Genomic DNA, 15,612 nt, shown 5'->3' with positions numbered 1-15,612 from the left:
GCAGAGAGAGCGAGCAAACAGTTTCTTGTGTCTGTCATTATGTACAAATTTTTAGCTGCATTGAAAATTACAGCCGCAATGTGTTCAGCCTACCCAAACAGGCTAATTAGAATCATTTGGTGTAGTCATTTTCATTAGGAATAAACATATTCAGTCATTGATGTAACATAACTAAGTACCAGGCAGATAAAAACAGTTCCATCTTGAACACATATTGGACCATGTGAGAATGCGCTATTGGCTCTGGAATAGGAAAAATAAAACAAAAGGAAAAACATAACATGCATAGAGAGTACTTACCAGATGCAACAAACAGCAGAACAGATGCAAAATGGCCACTGTAGGGCTGCTGCTGCCTGTCTCTGCCAAATTAAAGGACCAGGCTGCAGAAAAGCATGCTGGGAAAAGAATTCCTACATGGGAGAAAGCTGTGTGGGTGTTAGGCAACGGGAGAGTAGCTTCTGGGTTGTCCTTTCCATGTATCAGTGCTATATCCCAAGCCTGATTCTGAGCATGCTTTTGTTATACTCATACCTCTGCTTACTTCAGTGGAGTTACTCCTGATTCATACTGATTAAAGTAAGCTCAAAAATCAGGCTCAGTGGATATTCTGATTAAGGCTTACCATTAACCAGACCAGTTTTACTGCACCTTCTAAAATAAATATATAATTATTACAGTAGGTGGCACTTGAACTTTGGCTCATCTAGAGTGCCAGTGCCTAACAGCCATCTTAGTATGGAGAGGGCAGTCATGTCCTACTCCACTAAACATTTGAAAGGATAGTTTGGAAGCCCCAATCTTCACCTACCCATCTTGGTTAAATTTGTTAGCAGGTACCTTTCCCTCCTCCCCTGCGTTCTGACAATACTTTAAGACCTGATTTTTTCTACTTAAGCTTCTCAGGGCGACTGTGCAATCTTACTTATAACATTCCTATTAGTGGAGGGGGAAAAGAATTTAGAAAAGCTTTGTTTTATTTTTACAACAGATTAGTATAGAATATACATTTATTTTTTTCGGGGAGGGGAGGAGCAAAACATTAGATCAAATTCTACTCTTAGTTACAGGGGTGTAAATCCAGGGTTACTATCTAAGGTCTTAAACTATCTAAGGTACTTCGATGGTCGCCATTACTACCATGTCCGAGTGCATCACAACACTCTGTGTGGTAGAAAATAATTATTATCATCATTTTACAGGTGAGGATCTGGGGCACAGAGGCCTAGATCCACAAAGGGATTTAGACGACCTTGATAATCACTGGAATCCACAAAGACTGGATTAGGTGCCTTAGATCCATATATAATGCATGGAGAGAGAAAGAGGAGCTTAAGAATTGGAGCCAGCAAAAGCCTGCAAACTGAGCAGGGAGCTGCCTAAGATAACGAATTGGAGATGCTAACAGAAGGGGTGTGTCCCAAGTTCCAGCTCTCACAGGATTATGGTGCCTAAGTCTGAGCTGCAGGAAGCTGCCTATCTTTGCCTGCGATCCACACCGAGGAACCCATCTCCTGGAGTCATGGCTTAGGTATCTGAGCTATGTGTGTAAGAAAGGATGCGGGTGAGGCTGTCATTCTTGTAACTTTTAGCCCAGTGGTTAGGGTGCTCACCTAGGTTCAATTCCCTCCTCTGCCGGACAGAGAGAAATGATTTGAACAAGGGACTCCCACTTCTCAGGAAAGTGCCCTGGGCTATGGAATATTTTGATGTAGGCTTTCATCTCTCTCTCCTGTTGAAGCTGTTCCACTTTGGATAGATACTTAGTCCTGGGCAGAGTGAGAATGACTCTAAAGCCTGGTGGTTAGGGCACCCACTTGGGAGGTGGATGCTCCAGGGTCCAGCCCCCCTGCTCTAGTGACTCTTAATTATTTGCAGTGCCTAAATCTGGGACTTAAAAACTGAAACCCCTTTGGGGATCTGGGTCAGAGATACTAGGGCATAGATCCTCAAAGGTATTTAGGCACTTAACTCTCATTGATTTCACTGTCAGTTAGTTGCCTAGATATCTTTGAGGATCTGGATCTAAGTGATGGGCCCAAGGCCACACAGAACAACTATGACAGAGCAAGGAACTAAACCCAGGTCCCCGGAGTCCCAAGGTAGTGGTCTAACAACTCGACTATCCTTCCTCTCTTAGGCCTGGTCCACACTACCCCCCCACTTCAGACTAAGGTACGCAAATTCAGCTACGTTAATAACGTAGCTGAATTCGAAGTACCTTAGTCCGAACTTACCGCGGGTCCAGACGCGGCAGGAAGGCTCCCCCGTCGATGCCGCGTACTCCTCTCACTGAGCTGGAGTACCGGCGTCGACGGCGAGCACTTCCGGGATCGATCCGGGATCGATTTATCGCGTCTAGACAAGACGCAATAAATCGATCCCAGAACATCGATTGCCTGCCGTCGGACCCGGAGGTAAGTGTAGACGTACCCTTAGTAGTTGGATCACTCCAGAATGACATTTGAAAGATGTAAGACATGGTCCAATTGACTTTAAAATAATATTTACGTTGGGTTTTGAGCTAGAGATGGCTGGAAAAATCAACTTTTCCCCTATAGAAAATGTTTAGTATTTTGGTGAAAAACTGAAAAGCAAAATGTTTTAGCCAGAATCCAAATTATTTTGATTCAGAAATGCTGCTGAGGTGCCTCATGATTTCCTTTTTAGACGGCGCTCCCTGTTTAGACAACATCTTTCACAATGCATCATGGTCTACCCTTAAGGTGAGGAGAGGAAGTTTCATCATGAGAGCCCGATCATGGTGCATCATGGGAGATTAAGTCTGAAAGGGGAGCATGGCCCATGAAATGGGAATGGAAACATGAGGAAACTAAATTACAACTCTTGTGAAGCACCAAGTCAGGATATCCAAGTCTGAAATATTTTGGGTATTGGTTTAAATATGTATGTGGTTGGATGGTTGGTTTTATTGACAACAAAATTGCGTTTATGGCAGAAAGCAGATACTTTTTACGAAAAACTTTGTTTTGTTGAAAACCAATTTTCCATCAACATGCAGTTTGTGAACAAATTGTATTATTTCTAATTCTGAGGGAAGGAAAGTTAAGTGAATAACCGTAGTGTCCTTCATGGAAGAGAAGAGATAGGACTCAGATGTAGTGAATACAAAGGGGATTACTTATTCAGTGTGCTGAATGCACACACAGAGACCGGACTCCTGTACTGCTCTCTTGCTCCCAGGCTAACTAAACATAGTCTCCCTAAGGCCTGGCCTGGACTCTCTGGTCTTGGAATGGATGGCTGATTACACTATAGTCACGCCAGTGAGATTTTCATTCAATTCATAGTGGTTCGTGTCACTCAGTTATATCTAATTACAGGAGTGATGAGAAGAAACATAGATATTACATAAAACAGACACACCTCTACCCTGATAGAATGCTGTCCTCGGGAGCCAAAAAATCTTACCGCGTTATAGGTGAAACCGCGTTATATCAAACTTGCTTTGATCCACTGGAGTGCGCAGCCCCGCCCCCCTGGAGCGCTGCTTTACCGTGTTATATCCGAATTCGTGTTATATCGGGCTGCGTGATATCGGGGTAGAGGTGTATAAAGAAAATGAAATCCAAACACCTGCGAGTGTAACCATGAGTTCAGGATCCCAGCCAAAATTCAAATGCTGCAGCTTAAATAAAATAAAATAAAATATCAATCAGTAATTGAGTAATTGAGGACTGAATTCTGTTTACGTTACCTGCCCATGACTTGACTGTTTCTCAGCAAACCAACTGTGATTAATTTGTACAAAGTTCAATGTTTGTCTTACCTATGACCCTGTACAATTCCACATTTTAGAAACTTAAGTTACACAAGATGAATGATCCGTTAAAAGGCTTATTTGTCATACAGTAGTGAAGACTATTAGATTTAAATATGGACTGTTCATATTGATAAAGGAATGAAGGATGGCAAGAAGATAGGGGGGAGGGATAGCTCAGTGGTTTGAGCATTAGCCTGCTAAACCCAGCATTGTGAGTTCAATTCTTGAGGGGGCCATTTAGGGATCTGGGGCAAAAATCTGTCTGGGGATTAGTCCTGCTTTGAGCAGGGGGTAGAACTAGATGACCTCCTAAAGTCCCTTCCAACCCTGATATTCTGTGACTGTAGCCCTTTCCCAGTTCCTACATTTATGACAGATAGAAGCTGCAGCCCTATAATTAAAGGGAAGAGACAACATACTTTTATATGTTTAAATTAGTGGACATAATAATTTGTTTCATCCTGGGGTTAGAAATGCTCTTGAACATAGATCAAATCTTACTTCTACCAATGTACATTTGTAGTGGGGTTTCTTTAAATAAGAAAGGTCTCACACAAAGTGCTTTTTACAACCAGTATATGCACAATTCTGGGGTCTGAAAATTGCACCTGTCCTGCAGAAGTTCCGAGTTGATCAGTGGACTTCACCCGAGAGCCGAAGTGCAGGCTGCAGGACTGTTCAGGGATCATTCACCCACCACTGAGTGCAGCCATCCCTGGAGTGGAATACAGCTGTCTTCATCAATGACTTTAAGTAACATTTTTCAGAATCAGTGTGAAGAATAACTTTCCAAATGAAACTGAAGTGGGTGTTTTAGTGAACCAGGATGTAATCATGAGGAACAGTGTAAGAATTCCATAAACCTTTTAACAGACATCCCAGCCAATTCCATTTTTCTACAGGATGAATGTGTTTTAAGATTCAAGGTGACAAATGCAGAAGCCACCCCTGCTGCTTGAACATAATGGATCAGACCCTGGGCTACAGTCAGGACAGTCTTTTATTGCTCCCTTGCTGCAAAATGGCACTAAAGCTAGCCACAGCAGAATCTCTGCAGTGCAGAGCGATCCTGGGGTGTTGTGGCACCACCACTGTAGCTCTTAAACCAGCCCCATTCCTTCTGCCAGGGGTGGTGGCGTGGCTGGGAATTCCTATGCTATCCCCAGCTGTAGTAATGGCCTCTATGGCCACAGTCAGTCAGCACAAGTTGGAGCTGCTCTAACTTGTATCTGGGAAGAGGCTCAGTGTAGGAATGGCCCCAGGATTGGGGGAGCATAAAGGTATTAGAATTGGAAAAGGTGCAGAGAAGGGCAACAAAAACGATTAGGGTACAGAACAGCTGTCATATGAGGAGAGATTAAAAAGACTGGGACTGTTCAGCTTAGAAAAGAGACAACTAAGGGAGGATACAATAGTGGTCTATACAATCATGGCTGGTGTGGAGAAAGTGAATAGGGAAGTGTTATTAACCCCTTCACAAAACACAAAAAGCAGGGGTCACCTGCTGAAATGAATAGGCAGCAGGTTTAAAACAAATAAAACTAAGTAGTTTGCACAACGCAGTCACCCTGTGGAACTCGTTGCAAGGGGATGTTGTGAAGGCCAAAAGTATAACTGGGTTGAGGAAAGAGTTAGATAAATTCATGGAGGATAGGTCCATCAGTGGCTATTAGCCAAGATGGTCAGGGATGCAACCCCATGCTCTGAGTGTCCCTAAAACTCCAAAAGCCAGATGCTGGGAATTGATGGATCACTCAAAATTGCCCTATTCTCTTCGTTCCCTCTGAAGCATCTGGCACTGGCCACTGTCAGAGGCAGGATATTGGGCCAGATGGACCATTGGTCTGGCCCAGTGTGGCCATTCTTATGTAGCTTAAGATCATCTTTGGATCCTCTTCCCAGCTGCACTGAGCACTTCCTGGAGGCAGTGGAGCATCTGTCCCAATATCTCACACCTTTCCAAGCTGACCCTGAGCCTGCATGTTGAGACCCAGCTTAATGCCTCTCCTTCAGCAAATTTCAGCAAGCCCATCATTAAACAGCTTTCCCATTAACTAGACCAGAAATCAGGCAACACAAAAAACAAAGGAAAAAGACATTCAAAAAGAGAGAGGAGAACAAACAGGTGGTAGAAACATGACCTTTCTCCATGAGGTCAAATAGCTTTATTGTGATTAAACACTACAATACAGTATATGTCCATAAAAAAACTCTATAGTGTATATAAATTATTCCTTCCATTCAGCAATTCTTTTTTTGTCTTTTTAAATTTCCATTACAGCTTTGGTACAATGTGATTTTATTATATATTTTTTTAAATACTTTTAGCTTCACAAACTCAACACAAAGTACAAAACTAATCCGAATCAGGGATATTACAATCTACACAGTGGTGTTCAGTGGTAGGAAAAAATCTTACCTCAATGAATTCATGTCACTAGCTAAGCTATAAAGGCATACCTAGCAGACATGACAAAATATGCACCATTAACCAGCAAACATCTTTTTAATTTAATTTTTTTTACAGAATTCCAGCAGCAATCACTTGAGCACTGTCAATACTTATGTCCCCAACTGATTATCCTGTTGTGCTCCTCTTCATTTGAAGGCCATGAGTTATTTGTCAAATAATGCACCGCTATCCTTGTATATCCACACTAAGCCGCAGTATCAGTACTTGACCTGCCACCCTGTATTGTTAATACTCGCACAGTTTGTCCTGCAGCTGGCAGTGATAACTGGAACGTTATTGGAGGGGCAGTGTGGGGCAATCAACCTTAAGTTGTTCTGTGGGGTGGGAGGTATGACATTACAGTAAACAGGCATTCCAGTGGCTGTAATTGTTCCTTGACCTGATTGATTAGGTAGCATGATTGGTTGTTGATATGATTGTTGTGGCAGTCCTTGAGAACCCTGCGTCATTGGCACCTAGAAGACAGTATATGAAAAACAAATTGGTAAATTAGATCCAAATGAATTAAAGTATCCCCAATGTATTCCGAATTGCACATTCCCTTTTATTTTGATTTGCATGTCCAGTGTGTTTTACGGGGCATATCACTTTCTTCTATTCAGAACTACCACAAAATCTACTGTTGATTAGCCATGGGTTGAGGAAGAAGCACTGGTCTACCAAGTTCATTTTGTACTGCTTATGCGAGGGATGGCCAACCTGAGCCTGAGAAGGAGCCAGAATTTACCAGTTTACATTGCCAAAGAGCCACAGTAATACGTCAGCAGCCCCCGCACCAGCTCCCCCCCCACACTCCCAGCGCCTCCCACCCACTGGCAGCCCCACAGATCAGTGCCTCCCCCTCCCTTCCTGCACCTCCCGATCAGCTGATTCGTGGGGTGCAGGAGGCTCTGGTGGGGAAGGGGGAAGGAGCGAGGGCACGGCAGGCTCAGGGGAGGGGGTGGGAAGGGGTGGAGTGAGGGCAGGGCCTGTGGCAGAGCCAGGGGTTGAGCAGTGAGCACCCCCCAGCACATTGGAAAGTTGGCGCCTGTAGCTCCAGCCCCGGAGTCGGTGCCTATTCAAGGAGACGCATATTAACTTCTGAAGAGCCGCATGTGGCTCCAGAGCCACAGATTGGCCACCCCTGGTTTATGCAGTATAAAATGAATGTAAAGCAGCTGGAAAATCTCTGCTGATGTAAAGCTGGTGGTCCCCAGGAGTTTTACATCAGTGGTGCAAGTCTGCAGCTTTAACTTATGCCAGGGCTGGCCAGTTGCAAATCAGTTCTTCCTCTCCTCTGTTCCTGAGCAGAGCTGGTGAGTATTGGAGAATCAAGACCACAAACTATTTTGTTTCTGTTGAGCCAAAATCTCATCTGTTGGGTTTTGTGTTTGCAGAACCAGATGTGATTCTAAACCAACTTCTGTTTTGTTTGCACATGGACGAAAGGTTTTGGTGACACATCTCATCCTTGTACTGGGAAAAACAGGGGTGTTATGAATCCTCTTCCTATTTTATCTAAGTTCAGGTGGGAGGCTAAAAGGAGGAAGGTTTTGTTCAATGAGGTTTTCACCCCACACTTGCCCTGCACAGGTTAATGTAGACTAAGAAAGGGGCCAATTAACCAGACAGGCCATAGCTGAGGGAATCAGGTGGCTTAAGTAATCCCCTGACTGAATAATGAGGGCACCCAGCTGAGGAGGAATGAGGTGGGCTGGCTTTATAAAGGCAGGAAGTTGGCCACAGGGAAGTAGTCTGCAGTCACTTTCTGGGTGAAGGATTTGGGGGCTACAGAGCCAAAGTAGGCTACAGTTACTCCCTGGGAGGAGGGAGTTTGGGGGCGGGCAAACCCAGATAATTGGGGGAGCCAGAAGGTTAGGAAAGGCTCAGGAAAAGGCAATAAGGGCCAGAAGGGAACAGACCTTGGCTGCTAATTCAAGGATCCCTGACCTGAAACCTGGAGTAGAGGGTGGGCCTGGGCTCCCCTACCTGCCACTGAGGAAGTGTATGGGAAGACTGCCGGAGCCCATTCGCAGAGATGAGACTTTGATGCCCCGGAATGGGAGGACATGTGACCTAAGTTCCCTCTAAACTGTGCAGCACAGACGCTCAGGGTAGCAGTAGGGAGAGATGCCTCTCCCCAAACCCTGGACCTGCTGTGTTGTCACTCCTGTGGCCACGATCCGGCCCAGACCAGCCACCCCTCCCCTGAACCTGCCGCGGCTGGGAGATGGGCACCCCTCCCACGGCCGGGGGACAGGCGCCCCTCCCCAGCTCCAGCCCAGCCCGGCCAAGGTGCTGCTGCAGGGAGAGAAAGCTGGGGGGGTCCTCTCTCCCACTGTAGCCCCAGAGAGCCCCACTGCACCCCAACCCTCTCATTCCCAGCTCCACCCCAGAGCCCGCACCCCCAGCAGAAGCCCTCAGCCCCCCGCACACCAACCCTTTGCCCCAGCCCAAAATTCATTCCACACATGGGTGGGAAAAATTAGAGGGAACACTGCATGTGACTTGGGCGGAGGGCTCGCTGTGAGCCAGGAAGAGAAGGCAGGGCGTGTGGTGAGAGGCAGAAAAGAGGTGTCGGACCTGGAATCAGATAATCCCTGGAGTGACCAGGAGGAAGCGTACTAGCTGTGAGCAGACCCCACGACATGTTGATAAAAGGTTCCTATGTTAGCCCATTTCTATTACCATTGAATTGTGTAACTATCATTTGAATGGGTTAAAGATACTGGCTGAGATTTTCAAAGCCGCCTCACTATGTAGGCTATAACTCAGATTGATCACCTACTAATATGCGGCATTGTCAGATCCTAGCTGGACCAAAATTTTCCATGATCAGTGCGTGCAAAGGATCCACATAGGCTACACTTATATAATCTCACACTTCTGTCTTTAACCCAAGCAAGGGGTCATTTACCCACAAACCTGGGGCTAAAGGACAGAAAAACAATTTCTACCAAACACTCATTCCCCTTCTCCTCCTCCTCCTCTTACCCCCCACCCCATTTCCAGCAGACTTATCCTTACACTTTAGGCAATAGGAACAGACTATGGAAAAGATGAGAGGCCTCACAACCACCACATGCTTTTAAAATGAATTAATCTTCCTTTGGTTTTCTAGGAACTAGTGGAAAATAGAAGCATAGGCCCTCTCATCATCACACAGGCTCTCGTGGTACTTCAATCAATCTAGCTGAAGTTGAGAGTCAAGAAATCTGTTTAAAATCAAGTTACCGCCTTTCTTCTCAAAGTCTAACAAACATAATTCCATATGGCTAGTCTGTCTACCAGTACACACAGCGTAAAGTCTGTTTGATTCTGGGACAGTGTCCCCTTGTGAAGTGGCAGGAGCCTCCGCGGACATAGGTGCTGGAATGAGGGGTGCTGCCGCAACCCCTGGCTTGAAGTGGATTCCATTATATACAGGGTTTACAGTTTGGTTCAATGGTTCTCAGCACCCCTCCTATACAAAATGTTCCAGCATCCTTCTCCACAGATGAGTAATTTAAAACTGGATTAGACAAAGGACTCATATGCATGGTAGGGAACAATCTTGCATTGGCCTAGGGATGAACAAAACAAATTTCTCTCATGTTCTCTCTCTCATTTTCTAATTCCAGCTCCTCAGGGAAGGAACCAAGTCTTCCTTTATATCCAATGCAGAGCTGACCAGTTCGACCATAATTAATATAATGATCACATCAATGTAGTCTAATGTAGAATGAAAACGGAAGTACAAGGGAGGTTAAAGACAGCATGTAGAGTGCACTAGATTTGAGTCAGACATGTGCATAATGAGCCCTGAAGCCAGAAATAGGCAAAGAAATATTTTTAAAAGATTAAATCAAGACAGCTCACCCGCCATGACATGACACTATCATTTACTGTAAGTATATATTTTCAAAGAGAGAAACTGAGTACAGTTTGTAAGTACCTGATAAGACGACATGGCTGGATACTGAACCATCATGCCTTGCACCTGATTTCCCTGCTGATTATTCATCAGGTTCTGACTTTGGGGAGGTTGCTGCATTCCCATGAGTCCTTGGAACCCTTGTTGCTGATTAGTCAAGACAGGCTGATAACCTGGAAGAAACAATCATTTTCACTTGGCTGTGAATCATCATTCATGGAGGCAAAACTAAAGCCCTGTTTAAAAAAAACAGGTTATCCCATCACATGTCCTGTGCAATCTCATCTCCTTTGAGAGAACCACTACTGGACATAAAAATCTAGGTGAATATAACGCTCAGGAATGGAGGTGAATTGACAATTCTGGAAGGTAAAGTACTGTATTTAGACACAGAACAGGGGCATCATGAGCAATGACAGTGTGAGTTTCCCTACACTGTCCAGCTAATGTTCTTCAATCCTGAGCCAGAGACATCCCTGAGGGACACTTAGCTGAAACCACAGTATTTGACATAAGACCCTGAACAGACATCAGTTTTTAATGACTTTTGGCCACTTAGACTTAAATCCTAGACCTATTGAATTCAATGGCAAAAATCCCATTGACTTAAAGGGAGCCAGGATTTCACCATTAGTATCTAATTACAAAGTCCTCGCTCAGGCAATATTTCCATTGAAGTTAATGGAAGTTTTTGCCTAAATAAGAACTGAGGTTTGTGCTCTTGTGCTGGCTCCTAAACAATGACTTAAAGGTGAAAGGCTCCTTGTTGTGTTATCTATTCCATGAGCCATCAAGTCTCTAACAAAGTGTGAAGATACTAGCGGAAGTGAGAACGGGAAAACAATTTTTATCACTACGGACACACATCTCTGCTTCCTTATGAGGTTTGTCATTATAAGGTTGCCTCTAATTTATGGCTAGTGCATGCTGATGCTCATATTTTGCCCTAGTGACTTATTCACTGCCTAGGAAAGAGAATTTTCTAATAATTTCAAGCCAGGCACTATCTGGGGTTCTTCACTGTGCTCCAGTGTAAATAAAGCCAAGGCACAACTGACCAAGAAAGGCAGCATAGAGAGAGGAAAAATGACTTCTGCTTCCAGTTACTATCAGCTTTGCATGCAAAACCACCACAATGTGATAGGTTTGAAAATTTCGATTGGGACTGCTCCTTTTGTAACGTGCTGTCCCTTTATGGGTAAGCGAGTGGGGCTGAGAGCTCTGCAATGAGTAGCAGCATGGAAAGGAGAGAAGGAAGAGAACCAGCTGTGACCAGTGGCAGTCTTAGGAGATAGTATGTGCCAGGGTCAGTGGTTTCACCAGTACGATTTGAACAAGGGGACTGGGGAGTTTTATTGAAGAGAGGGGGCCTGCCTGCAGTAAAGACAGCAATCGGAGGTGGCTGGACATGTTGCACAGAAACCAGGTGTGGAAAACATAGAAGGATCCCAGCCCTACAGTGTATCTCCAGCGAAGGAAAAGTTGTAAATCTGAGCTTATTTTTCCTTAACGATACCTCTTCCTCTCTCGTTTTGTTGTTTAACATTCAGTTATGCATAGCACAGCACTCTCTACTTTGTGGTGGTTGTCTCTGAATAAGCATACTTCAGGCAAATAAGAGTTATTACAGAGAGCAAATACTGTGTTATTTCCATGTGACAATATAAGTGTCACATCTGCTCAATTTATATTCATGAATACAGTGCGTTTTTCATTATACTCCACAAATTGGAAATCATCATCGGGGCATTTCTTGATTATATAAAGAAATATAAAGTAACCAACGACACAGTATATGCCATATCATTGTGTGCAGATAGCTTTCCTCTTAAGATTTTTATACAGGAGAAATGTATGGCACCTCTGACCAGAATTTTTGGCTTGCTTCCTATTAAAAATGTTTTCCCAGTAGATATGAGATCAGCATTTCCAGTAAATCTAACGATGAAAAAGAATTAATTCCCTGGGCGACAAATTAATTTGGCTGAAATAGCATCATATCTCTCTCAAAGGCACTGGGATTATTAGACTCTAAGGGTATGTCTACACCCAGCCGCAAGTTCGGCGGCTGGGAATCGAAGTTCTGGGTTCGACTTATCGCGTCTTGTCTGGACGCGATAAGTCGAACCAGGAAGTGATCGCCGTCGACTGCGGTACTCCAGCTAGACGAGAGGAGTACCGCGGCGTCGACGGGGGAGCCTGCCTGCCGCGTGTGGACCGAGGTAAGTTCGAACTAAGGTACGTCGACTTCAGCTACGTTATTCACGTAGCTGAAGTTGCGTACCTTAGTTCGAATTGGGGGGTAAGTGTAGACCAAGCCTAATTTGCTGCTTTTCCACACAAACCTGGTGTCAGCATTTTGCCTAGTCCTGTAAATTATCAACATCATAAATGTGAAACACTGAAACTGAGTTTGCACAAGACATATGTGTGTGTGTGTGTGTGCGCGCGCGTGTGTTTCACATCCTCTTCTGCCCCTGCGTCTCCCTTATTTGGGGTGATGTCATACATTAAAAAGCCTAGCATTACACATCTGGGATTTGAAGGACTGAGCTAAAACATGTGGAATCACTTAAAAGTGGGAGCAGAATTAATTCATTTTAATTCACCTGTTTTCCCCAAAGTACCACCATACTTCAAGTCTACTCTGCAGAGAACAGTCAACTGGGGATTAAGATGACAGCCTATCATAGGAGCGGAAAAGAGATTGCAGGAAGAGGACATCAGGTAGCAATGTGACACACCTATACAGTAAGGCAATTGGTGTCTTAGATAAGTAGGGTCAAACAAAGGAAAATCTTCTGTTATCCCTCAAAAATACTATGGGATTACCACAGCTATATACGGCTGTAGTTACACGTGAACTATTTGTATGTGGTTTTACTTCTAGTTGTACAACGGATTTGGTCTATTTCCACTGACTGAATGAGCTCAGTGGTAGGTAAGGACACTTGTTAAATCTTGACTTCAGCTTACTATGATGTGGAACTATTGTGTATCCATTCTTATGCAGAATATATGGGAATCATCCCACTGGAAGACTGTACCTCATAACCTCTGCCCTAGCAAAATCCATACATAAAAATCACCACTACATCAGCAGTAAAGTACTGGTTGGCACTTAGTGATAAGCATGGATTACCATTGCTTATGATAGGTAAGGGAATGCACAGAGGATGGTGGAGGTGGTAGGTGGTGGTGGTGGGGGGGTGACTGACAGGTCAGAGATGAGATCCCCTGGACAGCACAAGTGCTTAGAGTCATAGAGTCACAGACTTTAAGGTCAGAAGGGACCATTATGATCGTCTAGTCTGACCTCCTGCACAACGCAGGCCGCAGAATCTCACCCACCCACTCCTGCAACAAACCCCTAACCTACGTCTGAGCCACTGATGTCCTCAAATCATGGTTTAAAGACTTCAAGGTGCAGAGAATCCTTCAGCAAGTGACCCGTGCCCCACGCTGCAGAGGAAGGCGAAAAACTTCCAGGGCCTCTGCCAATCTGCCCTGGAGGAAAATTTCTTCCCGACCCCAAATATGGCTATCAGCTAAGCCCTGAGCATGTGAGCAAAACTCAACAGCCAGACACCCAGGAAAGAATTCTCTGTAGTAAATCAGATCCCACCCTATCTAACATTCCATCACAGGCCATTGGGCATATTTACCGCTAATAGTCAAAGATCAATTAATTGCCAAAATTAGGCTATCCCATCATACCATCCCCTCCATAAACTTATCAAACTTGAAGCCAGATATGTCTTTTGCCCCCACTACTCCCCTTGGAAGGCTGTTCCAGAACTTCACTCCTCTGATGGTTAGAAACCTTCGTCTAATTTCAAGTCTAAACTTCCTGATGGCCAGTTTATATCCATTTGTTCTTGGGTCCACATTGGTACTGAGCTTAAATAATTCCTCTCCCTCCCTGGTATTTATCCCTCTGATATGTTTATAGAGAGCAATCATATCTCCCCTCAGCCTTCTATTGGTTTGGCTAAACAAGCCGAGCTCTTTGAGTCTCTTTTCATAAGACAGGTTTTCCATTCCTCGGATCATCCTAGCAGCCCCTCTCTGTGCCTGTTCCAGTTTTAATTCATCCTTCTTAAACATACTGCACACAGTATTCCAGATGAGGTCTCACCAGTGCCTTGTATAACGGTACTAACACCTCCTTATCTCTACTGGAAATACCTCACCTGATGCATCCTAAGACTGCATTAGCTTTTTTCACAGCCATATCACATTGGCGGCTCATAGTCATCCTGTGATCAACCAATACTCTGAGGTCCTTCTCCTCCTCTGTTCCTTCTAACAGACGAGTCCCCAGCTTATAACAAAAATTCTTGTTATTAATCCCTAAATGCATGACCTTGCACTTTTCACTATTAAATTTCATCCTATTACCATTACTCCAGTTTACAAGGTCTTCCAGATCTTCCTGTATGATATCCCGGTTCTTCTCTGTATTGGCAATACCTCCCAGCTTTGTGTCATCTGCAAACTTTATTAGCACACTCCCATTTTTTGTGCCGAGGTCAGTAATAAAAAGATTAAATAAGATTGGTCCCAAAACCGATCCCTGAGGAACTCCACTAGTAACCTCCCTCCAGCCTGACAGTTCACCTTTCAGTATGACCCGTTGTAGTCTCCCCTTTAACCAGTTCCTTATCCACCTTTCAATTTTCATATTGATCCCCATCTTTTCCAATTTAACTAATAATTCCCCATGTGGAACCGTATCGAATGCCTTACTGAAATCAAGATAAATTAGATCCACTGCATTTCCTTTATCTAAAAAATCTGTTGCCTTCTCAAAGAAGATCAGGTTGGTTTGGCACAATTTACTTCTTGTAAAACCATGTTGTATTTTGTCCCACTTACCATTGACCTCAATGTCCTTAACTACTTTCTCCTTCAAATTTTTTTCCAAGACCTTGCATACTACAGATGTCAAACTGACAGGCCTGTAGTTACCTGGATCACGTTTTTTCCCTTTCTTAAAAATAGGAATTATGTTAGCAATTCTCCAGTCACATGGTACAATCCTTGAGTTTACAGATTCATTAAAATTTTTTGCTAATGGGCTTGCAATTTCTTGTGCCAGTTCCTTTAATATTCTTGGATGAAGATTATCTGGGCCCCCCAATTTAGTCCCATTAAGCTGTTCGAGTCTGGCTTCTACCTCGGATATAGTAATATCTACCTCCATATCCTCATTCCCATTTGTCATCTTGCCATTATCCCTAAGCTCCTCATTAAAGACTGAGGCAAAGTATTTGTTTAGATATTGGTCCATGCCTAGATTATCCTTAACCTCCACTCCATCCTCAGTGTTTAGCGGCCCACTTCTTCTTTCTTTGTTTTCTTCTTATTTATATGGCTATAGAACCTTTTACTATTGGTTTTAATTCCCTTTGCAAGGTCCAACTCTACATGGCTTTTGGCCTTTCTCACTTTATCCCTACA

General features: G+C 44.0%; 1 protein-coding gene across 5 annotated transcripts in view; it reads right to left on the bottom strand.

Annotated features, from left to right (window-relative positions):
• Positions 1-5,920: 5,920 nt before the first annotated feature.
• Positions 5,921-15,612, bottom strand: part of LOC112112032 (cAMP-regulated phosphoprotein 21) — a 265,123-nt gene continuing 255,431 nt past the window's right edge. For all 5 annotated transcript variants that reach the window (XM_026663466.2, XM_026663467.1, XM_026663465.2 and 2 more), the window contains 2 exons: positions 10,171-10,322; positions 5,921-6,712 (listed from right to left, as the gene is read on the bottom strand). In XM_026663466.2, coding sequence (XP_026519251.1) covers positions 6,455-6,712; positions 10,171-10,322 — 410 coding nt within the window. In that variant the 3' untranslated portion in view covers positions 5,921-6,454. The remainder of the gene's footprint in view (positions 6,713-10,170; positions 10,323-15,612) is intronic.

The sequence above is a fragment of the Terrapene carolina genome, unplaced genomic scaffold, assembly GCF_002925995.2.
Source record: "Terrapene carolina triunguis isolate 2854851 unplaced genomic scaffold, T_m_triunguis-2.0 Scaffold33715, whole genome shotgun sequence".
NCBI classification, from domain to species: Eukaryota; Metazoa; Chordata; order Testudines; family Emydidae; genus Terrapene; species Terrapene triunguis.
This window is presented reverse-complemented; position numbering and strand designations above follow the sequence as displayed.